The following is a 10433-nucleotide window of genomic DNA, read 5'->3' as shown; positions in this document are numbered from 1 at the left end:
TAATTTGAAGCCTCACCAACTCAACCCACCATCCCTAAGCAAAGTACCAGCTTAGAACTTGCAAGCAAAGTGTTAGTAGAAAAGGACACATCTCTGATTACAAATACACTCAAACACCACCCCCACAACACTGGTCAACCCAGGAAATAGCTGAGAAACTCACAGCTAAGAAAGCCAGGACAACAGACAACAGGCTAGGGAAACCACATGTCATAAGCCCGAAAAGGTATTCAATTGTCATCCTACTCATTTAGGTATTGCATGCTCATACAAATAGGGAAACCACATGTCATAAGTTAACATGGCAACTTTCTGTTTTCTTGTTGTCCTAGGACTCTAATGTGTGATGTCATTCACTTTCTTACATCAATGACTATTTTTCATGCTGGATGAGAAAAGATGAAAAATCCTGTTGTAGTGAGTCACAATGTTGGAATGATTATTAAATTGCCATCAAATGAGCTAAAAATATATTTCAGGAAGTTTGTCCTAGTTATTTAATGTTCTGAATCAATTAAGATAGTAGTTTGATTTTATTTGGTGAATATGATTACTCTTTAAATTATGTATGATGTTTAAGAACCCTGTGAATTATTTTTGTACTAACGTGGACACTTCTAGAACAATAATCCTTTCTGTTTTCAGTGATTTATTTCACAAAATTTATATTAACAAATACCTGCTACATCTTGATTGAATTTATCATAATTGATGCTCTGCATTGCATATCTTCATCTAGAATACCAGGACTCTGAGTGGTCTACAGAATGACAGTTGCTTTAATGAGTACAGGTTACTAAAATTGGTCGAGATGCAGTCCTGTATGTTGAGTCTCTTTTCTTGTATAAAAAGCTCAATGCCAATGTATAAGCTAGACAAGATGCAAGGGGAACAACAAAGTAAGGGTTGCAGGTCACTGGAATTGGCGTTTTGCATTCTTTGGGGAGGCAATTGTGATGGTTCCATTTGCTATTCTAGGTTTTGTTATAAAACCTTTACAGTTGAAAGGTATATGTTGTGTTAGTTTTAATTTTTTTTTTATGTAATCTATTACCATTTCCTAGCTATTCTTAACAACTTGTGGATACAGGTTTTTACCCTGCTGGATCAAAAAAAGCATTGACTGGTACAGAGATAGCTGTCATAGAACTTAAAGGTGTGACACGTTATGATTACTGTGCATGGGATCTTTTCAGTATAATTGCACTTTTTTCTTCTCTCTTTTCAGTTTACTACATCACTATTATGTAAGAACCAATGTGCAAAAGCCAAGATAATGGGTGCTATTGAGAACATCTACAGTAATCCAATATACATCAAGTACCTGTCACTGAATAGCTTTGACAATCTTGTTCCCACAAAATAATGCCTCAATTTGCCCAGTTTAAATATTTTTATTGATTTCATTTGAATCCATAATAATCAACTTGATTTGAAGAGATTGAGAAGTTTTTGAGGAAGACCAAGGATCAAGCAGGCATGCAGGTTGATGAAAATGATTATTCATCAGAGGAATCTTATTGACAAACAATTTTGTCAGTATATTTTTCATAATTTACTTTTCAAATCACTACAAGCATTTCATTTAATATGTTTGGTTGTGTTGAACAAACGGGACCTCGATTGGATCTCCAGTTAAAAAATTAGAAGGAAAATTGTAAAACACAAGACTTAAAAGGCCCGTTAGGGGGCCAAAATTGCGAAATGACCACCGAAACCATCGAAACTTGGCACGGACAGCTTGTTCAAGCCTAAATAGACTTATAGGAAAAAACGGGACCTCTATTGGATCTCTGGTTAGAAAATTAGAAGGAAAATTGTAAAACACAATACTTAAAAGGCCCGTTCGGAGGTCGAAATTGTGAAATGACCACCGAAACCACTGAAACTTGGCACAGACAGTTTGTTCAAGCCTAAATAGACTTGTAGGAACAAACGAGATCTCGATTGGATCTTCGGTTAGAAAATTAAAAGGAAAATTGTAAAATACAAGACTTAAAAGGCCCGTTCGGGGGCCGAAATTGCGAAATGACCACTAAAACCACCGAAACTTGGCACGGACAGCTTGTTCAAGCCTAAATAGACTTGTAGGAACAAACGGGGCATCGATTGGATTTCCGGTTAAAAAATTAGAAGGAAAAATGTAAAACACAAGACTTAAAATGCCCGTTCAGGGGCCGAAATTTCAAAATGACCACCAAAACCACCAAAACTTGGCACGGATAGCCTTTTCAAGCCTAAATAGACTTGTAGGAACAAACGGGACCTCTATTGGATCTTCGGTTAGAAAATTAGAAGGAAAATTGTAATACACAAAACTTAAAAGTCTCGTTCAGGAGCCGAAATTGCGAAATGACAACCGAAACCACCAAAACTTGGCACGGACAGCTTGTTCAAACCTAAATAGACTTGTAGGAACAAATGGGACCTCGATTGGATTTCTGGTTAGAAAATTAGAAGGAAAAATGTAAAACACAAGACTTAAAAGGCCCGTTCAGAGGCCAAAATTGCAAAATGACCACTGAAACCACCGAAACTTGGCACGGGTAGCTTGTTCAAGCCTAAATAGAGTTGTATGAGCAAATAGCACCCGATTGGACTTCCTGTTACAAAATTAAAATCAAAATTGTGAAGTTCATATCGAGTTTTTTTTTTTTTTGTCAATCTAATATTGTTTTTTCTTTTTTCATGTGACAGATTAGCAATGGTGGAAAATAGTTTGGGCTGCATCAGAAGATTTGATTTTATGTTTTTGGAAATATTTTGACATAGGATTTTGGTAAATGATTTATGGATTAAATGTTTAGCATCAAAATATTTGGTGTTGTGTTTTTGCAAATATTTTGATATAGGATTTTAGTAAATGACTTGTTGGTTAGATGTTTAACATTAAAATATTTGGTTGTAATTTTGAAAATATTTTGACATAGGATTTGGTAATGTATTTATGGGTTTGATATTAGTAGTTTGTAAGTACTTTGGTATGCATGTTTTAGATTGTCAGAGAATTGTAATTATGTTTATTGGGATTTTTCATAGTTATTAATTTTGAATTAGTATGAATGTCTTGCACAGGTGTATTATTATTTACATTACATTTGTGTATATATTGTGCACAGGAAAATAGGTGTTTTGGATTATTTTGAACAGGAAAATTATTAAAATAAAAAATTTGTGTAGTGAATTTTTAGTAACAGGTGGTGTTTTTGTCGTCGTTAATATATTTGGCGACAACATATTGTTTTTGTCGCTAAAAGTTGGTGATTATTCCAGGAACCTTTAGCAACCAAAACTTACTCGTCACTAAAAACGTGATTTTTAGCGACCAAATTAATTTTGTCATTAAATAGTACTTTTGGCGACGCATTTATTTGTCGCTAAAAGTACATAGCTTATCCAAAATTTAACCTTTTAGCAACAAATTGTAATTTTATAGCGACAAAATATATGATTTTTGGCGACCAATTTTGCTTGTCGCTAAATGTCTACATACGGTGACAATTTCTGATTTCGTCGCCAATACTTTTAGTGACAGGGCTTTGGCGACAAGTTGTGTATTTTGTCGCCGATTCTTTTGGCGACGAAATTTGTACTTTTGGCGACGAAATTTGTGGGTCGCCAAATGTGTTTTTTGTTGTAGTGAATTTTGATATGCAATCCGCGGAAAACACCACATCTTTCCCCCTCAGTTTTGTTTTCAGAATCAAGTTCTCTGTATCAGTTGGCTTTTGTATGCTACCAAAGAATTCCCGTACCAGGTTGACATTAGCCTTCCCTTCCCGTTCGATTAGGTTTTGGATATGCAGGTGGCCCACAATTGCTGGAATATCAGTATGAGTTAACTCCTTCAACTTGACAGCCCGCTCTACCGTAATAGCCCGTTTAGCAAAAATACCAAGGTCAACGTGAGGAGCTTCCACTTTTCCTTTACTCGGTTTTTTTGTTGTCTTTTTCCGTGGCATCTTCAATTACCTACGTAATATCCAAACATATTAAAACATATGTACGTCATTGGAGAGATTCAAATTTTAATCATACAATGACAAATGCAAATATATTAAAACCTTATTGATTTCAGTCATCAATGTCCACCATTTCTTACCAAGCAAACAGACAATTAAAAAAATCTACAAAAGAAAAATAGAGACAGTTCGGTATTATTAACAGTGATTGTTTGTAAAGTAATGGCATGAACAAGTCTTTATTTTATCAGCAATCAAACAAATTTAGAGTTTATTCACCTTTATTTTTCAAATTAATCTCCAAACTACGAAATTTATTAAGTCAAAAATATTAAAAAATATTAAGTCAAATATTTCAATGGAAGAAACACTCAAGTCAAAATATTAAAACATAGGCAATTTTTGAATTTATAATTAAATTCGAAAAATGTTTTAGGAAAATTCTTCCAAACACAATTCACTTTTTAAGAAACACCTAAAAGTTAATTGTGTTAGTTTCAAATGTGTCTAACACATGTGCAGACATGAGAATATCCAACATTTGTCATGATTCATTAGTCCGCTCAACACCTTTGATTTTTACCCATAATGAGGATTCTACATCTTCTATGACCTGGGTGAAGGACAGTAGCCTTGCATATGGATTTGGATCATTACAGTCAAGTTACTGTACTCTCACTTGTTATAAGCAGTTGTAATTTTTACTCTCGACTACTTCACAATGAAGATTATTCCATGATTCGGATCTCTTGTGTGAGCAAATAGCCAAATAAGCTCAAGTCCTAATTTGACTGCATCAACAGGCTCAAGTCCAAAATTTTCTTAGATGCTTTTAGTTTTAAGGAAGTACATTTGCAAAGTTGGTTTAATGCTACACTATTGTTTGAATGACAACTTGGGTTCATGTTGCTAATTTTTTTGTTGAGTGATGAAGTTGTTTATATTTTGGCAATTCACATCTCGATCATCTCTTATTATACCTATACATCGATACCATACCATTCCACTGTAAGCATAGTTATGTGTCACCTAACAGCAATGTCCACCATTTCTTACCAAGCAAACAGACAATTAGAAAAATCTACAAAAGAAAAATAGAGATAGTTCGGTATTATTAACAGTGATTGTTTGTAAAGTAATGGCATGAGCAAGTCCCTATTTTATCAGCAATCAAACAAATTTGGAATTTTTTCACCTTTATTTTTAAAATTATTCTCCAAACTACGAAATTTATTAAGAATGCCTAAGATTAAAACAACTAAGACATTAACAAAACATAACTACTAGCCACTAATGTCTCATTGTAAAAATAATGTTTCGATCACTGTAAGCCTCATCATGAAAGTCAACTACACTGGATCATTTGGATAAATTGGCAATTCATCGATATCATCCGTGTGGGGATCCAACTCTGTGTTCATGAATGGTTCACTGTCTGAGTTGCTACCCTCTCTCTGGCTACTTGAAGCCAATTTTTTACACGTCCGCTTCGTGTGTCCGATGCTCCTACAGTAGCAAATAATGCATAAACGATTTTAATAATCATATGCATGTAACAGGATATAAAAAGGTCATACAAAGAAAGTACCATACCTACAATACCCATACCGCCTTGGTTTTGGAGGTTTACCCATAGAAGATGTCCCTCCAGGGTTCCCTTTGGTCTTCACTACATTCGGATCACCAACGCCATATAGTTTGGGTGCAATATTTTTGTCCCCAGCCTCGGCGTTACCTTCTTTTCTCTTTGCCCAACATTTTTTCATCTGCGATGTCAGCTGGAAAGCTATTTCCCTTGCCTCTTCAAAATCTTTGTCCGCGTGTGAGGCATAATATGACATTTCACTAAAACAGGAGCTGAGTATACCAAACCGAGCTGTCTATGTTAGGGTGCTACAAATTTGGGTAAGACTTGGTTGTTGACACTTTGACCTACCACGTCTTGTCCATCTCTGCAAGACACAACTCGGTGGAATACACATTAATTGTTCAGATTTCATAACAGCAATCATGTGGCAGCAAGGGATGCCAAATGACTCAAACTTCAAGCAACAACATTTCATTGTGATATTAGCTGGAAAATACTCAACCGTCCACGTGCATGTTGGTGCCTTGTACTCACCAAAACGGTAGGTGCGATGATTCTCAAGCTGAACTCTTTCCATCACAAACAATTTACCCTCTTTCCTGATTTCATGTTGAAACAATGAGAAAATCTTCCGAGTAAAGAGTTCAGCTGCATGTTTCTCCAAACTCCTCAATGGCGTAGTCAAAACCGGGAAACTATTCTCTGTTTTAGATTTTGTTTCTGCCTCATTAACACGCATTCTAGCAAGAGTCCTATCATACTGCGCTACAAATTCATATAGCCTAACCTTTTGGTTTAGGAATATATTGAAATATGCATTCATACCCTCGACACGTTGAGTGTTCCTCATTCCAGCAAACATGTGACCACGGAGATATGCCTCAGCCTAATTATCACGCTTCAGATGAATATCCAACACCCAGTTATTGTTCTCCAACTTGTACTATTTCACCATAGCAGCCCAGGCATTGTCAAACTCATCAATTTTACATTTCTTTAACATCAACTGTGCAAAATCAGTTGTAAATTCTGGTATGTGGACATTTGTTGAGGCATTTTTCTCCAGATGCCAAGAACATAAACGATGTCTGCAGTTTGGAATAACTCTTTTGATTGCCTGACGCATTGCCCTATCACCATCTGTTACAACGGAGATGGGTCTTTTACCATCCATGGCCTCCATTAACATTTCCAGCACCCACGTGTATGTCTCCATTGTCTCATCAGGCAACAAAGCACATCCGAATATAGTTGTCATGAAATGGTTACTCACGCCAGCTAGAATTACAAATGGCTTCTTATATGCATTTGTACAATAAGTTGTATCAAATACCAATACATCACCAAATGCAGCATAATCCATTCGAGACCTACAATCTGCCCAGAAAATCTTGTCCAACCGGTTGTCCTTATCGACGTTGTATTTGAAAAAAAATAATGGATCTGCATCTAATTTAGCTGACAAGTATCCTAACGCACCCTCTGCATCCCTTTCTGCGAGTTATACTTTGCGCTCAGCTTGGAATTGATTGTGCAAATCTCTGTGAATGAAGCCCACCTTCTCATAACCCCCTGACTGATGGACCATAAAATCCATGATCTGACTCATTTTCATACCCACATTACGCATGGCCTTTGCTTGAGCTTGGTCTGCACTTGTTACAAACCTATGCGACCAAAGAAAAGGGACGCAGTGTGGTGCTACCAACGGATGGTTGTGTTCCCCTACAAAGTGGGCCACAACATATTTCCTAGCTGTCTTGTCATAACGCACACGAAATGTGGCATTACAAAAAAGTCTAGTTTCTGCCCTAGGAGTTCTTACCCGTTCCACACGTTGCAAGTATTTCTTTTCTCTTACACCTTCCCTTGAACAAACCCATTTCCTACTCTCTACAAATTTGTTGTCTCCAGTAATTCTTTTTCTACTTCTTCGTACGCTAAAACCGATGACCTTAGCGTATGCATTGTAGAAAGTATAAGCACCATCCTCTGAATTGAATTTCATTTGCAACACATCTTCCTTAGTAAGCATTCGTAAACTATCATAGGTTTGGGAAGCTAACCCTTCTTTCACATCAACAACATCATCCTTGCCATCTGGAGCAAATTGATCATCAATTTCAGTATTGACCTCTTCAGGCCTACTACTTTCAGGTTCATCCATCGTATATACACTTGTAAGTACCCTATTAGCAATTAAAACGAAACAAATCAACTAAAAAACACACATGCCATTGCGCTGCTATAATTTACATCTTCAGAACAAATAAATTAGCACACCTGCCAGTGCCTTGCAATCAATTAAAAAAAAAAATCGAACATGTCTGCAAGCACCTTACTATCAACTAAAACCAAACAAAAAACCAAAAAAGCACACCCGCCAATATTGTGCTATCAATTAGCACACCAGCCCGTGCTATGCTATCAATTATGTTCCAATAATAAAAAAGCACCTGTAAGTACCCTACTATTAATCAAAATAAAATTAATTAATTAAAAACACACCTGCCAGTGTTCTGTTATAAATTAAAATCAAACAAATAAATAAAATAGCACACCCGCTAGTGCCCTGCTATTCGTTAAAATCAAATAAATAAATAAGCACACCAGCCAGTGCCCTGCTATCAATTCAAAACAAATAAATTAAAAAACACAAAAGCAATTACCCTACTATTAATTAAAATGAAACAAATAAATAAAATAGCACACCCACCAATGCCCTGCTATTCATTAAAATCAAAGAAGTAAATAAGCACACCAGCCAGTGCCCTGCTATAAATTCAAAAACACAGAAGCAAGTACCCTACAATCAATTAAAATGAAACAAATAAATATAATAGCACAACTGCTAGTCGGTCATTATAATTTCTCTTCTTTTGATAGTTAAACCCTTTGTCGTTTTTTGCTCATGGATGTAGGCTTTTAGACAAACCACTCGTATGTTTGTATTCTTGTGTGATTCCTCTGTTTTACTTTGTTTTCGTTTGTTCCGTCATGACAAAGTTCAAAAACTTGTGATAGCGATTTTCAAAAATAAATATATGACATTAAAAAAACAATTTGTTTTCAGAAAAAGTTTGCCAAACTAGTTTTCTACTTTTTCTTTCCCCAAAAAATTTGAAAACAAACCAAACATATCCATGAGCAGTGACTGAGCATGGTATTGTTGTGACAACAAAAAGCACAAACCTACCCTTCTGGTAGCTTTATCAACTAACATGTTAATGTTAATCAAATGACCTCAAAAAGGGCTTAAGGGAACATTAAACATTAATCTTTTGGGGAACCTCTTCTTAAATTCTGTAAAGACAATGTTATCATGGGCCTACCTTTTTCTTACATCTCTATCCACCTGACAAGCATGGATTTAACAAAATTTAAACCCTCTGGCAAGCAAGGTATAACATGATTCAATTATAGAATTTATTCCAACTTTTCGTCCTTATATATAGCTTACCCTGAGCCACTGCAAAACCACACAAAAACCCATTTTATCCCCATCCTGCCTTCTTAATTCCCAAAAAAATGGAAAAGAAGCCCATAATGCAGCAACTGGCCAAGAATGACCGTCGGATGTCATTATCCGATGACAGTGCCATGATGAAGCAAATTCAGGGAACCCATTCGCCTGATGGGCGTGATGTCTATGCCAAGCCCATTATCCAAGTCATTGAGGACATCCTGAACCATGTCACTCCTGACTTTTCTGGTGTATGTACAAATCCTCTTATCCTTTCTCCTCAAAACAGAACATTATGTTCTACAAGTTTCTTGCTATTTGTCGCTAGGGGTCAATTGTGTTGTGTGTTAATTCAAAACAAATAAATTTAAAAACACAAAAGCAATTACCCTACTATTAATTACAATGAAACAAATAAATAAAATAGCACACCCGCCAGTGCCCTGCTATTCATTAAAAGCAAACAAGTAAATAAGCACACTAGCCAGTGCCCTGCTATAAATTCAAAAACACAGAAGCAAGTACCCTACTATCAATTAAAATGAAACAAATAAATAAAATAGCACACTTGCCAGTGCCTTGCTATTCATTAAAAAAAACAAATAAATAAGCACACCAGCCAGTGCCCTGCTACCAATTCAAAGCAAAAAAAATTCAAAAACACAGAAGCAAGTACCCTAATATCAATTAAAATGAAACAAATAAATAAAATAGCACATCCGCCAGTGCCCTGCTATTCATTAAAAGCAAATAAATAAAATAGCACACCAGCCAGTGCCCTGCTATTAATTAAAAGCAAATAAATTAAAAAGCAGACCTGCTAATGCAACCGCTACGAAGGAAGGGATGTCGGAGGTATAGGTTTATTTTGACGTTAAGATGGAGAAATTGAGGACCTATGACAAACAAAAACAGAACATCGAAATTGAGTTAGTAAAGAAGACAATAGTTAAGGAAAGTAATGATTATGGCGAGAAAAGAAAGAATCTATATACGAAAAATATTTAACAGATTTTGGTACCCCATGCCATGTGAGTCAATTAAACAAAAATACCTTTAGATTGTATTTGAATCTTGCATTTATGGCCAAAAAGGAAAAACAAGGGAAAAATGACAAAATTTAATAGTTTAGTACACCATGTAATGCGAGTCAATTAAACAATAAGTATTGATAGGTTATGCTTGAATCTTGAATTTGAATAGGAATTGTGAATAGAAACGAAAATAGACGAAATTAGACAATTTTTAATTCATGCCATTTTTTTACAACACTAAATGGTGGAACAAAGAAGTGGATGATCCCATAAAAAAAAATGTTCATATGATTATGATGTTACTAGGCAAGCGTGCTTTCTATTGCCTACCTTGCTAGCCATATCAGCAAAAGATGCATTACCTCCATGTTCACTGTTAATACATA

The 10433-nt window shown here is 35.6% G+C and overlaps 2 protein-coding genes and 1 long non-coding RNA gene across 3 annotated transcripts; 1 reads left to right on the top strand and 2 right to left on the bottom strand.

The window, feature by feature from the left end:
• Nucleotides 1–792: 792 nt before the first annotated feature.
• LOC114320052 (uncharacterized) lies at nt 793–2959 on the top strand. The gene is made up of 3 exons (XR_014365761.1): nt 793–1008; nt 1091–1156; nt 2698–2959. It is a non-coding gene; the product is annotated as an uncharacterized LOC114320052 (long non-coding RNA).
• Nucleotides 2960–5842: 2883 nt separating this feature from the next.
• On the bottom strand, nt 5843–6913 carry LOC145824153 (protein FAR1-RELATED SEQUENCE 5-like). The gene is made up of 2 exons (XM_082923761.1): nt 6503–6913; nt 5843–6436 (listed from the first exon to the last, which is right to left on the bottom strand). The coding sequence occupies exons 1-2, from the start codon at nt 6911–6913 to the stop codon at nt 5843–5845; spliced, it is 1005 nt and encodes a 334-aa protein (XP_082779887.1).
• A 138-nt stretch (nt 6914–7051) lies between these two features.
• Nucleotides 7052–7717, bottom strand: LOC145824152 (protein FAR1-RELATED SEQUENCE 5-like). The gene has a single exon (XM_082923760.1). The coding sequence runs from the start codon at nt 7715–7717 to the stop codon at nt 7052–7054; it is 666 nt and encodes a 221-aa protein (XP_082779886.1).
• Nucleotides 7718–10433: the final 2716 nt, after the last annotated feature.

Source organism: Camellia sinensis, chromosome 4, assembly GCF_055761805.1.
Source record: "Camellia sinensis isolate YWXY chromosome 4, ASM5576180v1, whole genome shotgun sequence".
NCBI lineage: Eukaryota > Viridiplantae > Streptophyta > Magnoliopsida > Ericales > Theaceae > Camellia > Camellia sinensis.
The sequence above is the reverse complement of the archived record's forward strand: the minus strand, read 5'-3'. Positions and strand labels throughout refer to the sequence as shown.

Excerpts from the sequence above, each read along its gene's own strand:
- LOC145824152 (XM_082923760.1), bottom strand. The coding sequence starts at position 7,717 with ATGGATGAACCTGAAAGTAGTAGGCCTGAAGAGGTCAATACTGAAATT.
- LOC145824153 (XM_082923761.1), bottom strand. The coding sequence starts at position 6,913 with ATGGATTATGCTGCATTTGGTGATGTATTGGTATTTGATACAACTTAT. Across the intron at positions 6,437-6,502 it reads ACAATGCCTGGGCTGCTATG|GCTGAGGCATATCTCCGTGG; the intron begins GTGAAATAGTAC and ends CGTGATAATTAG.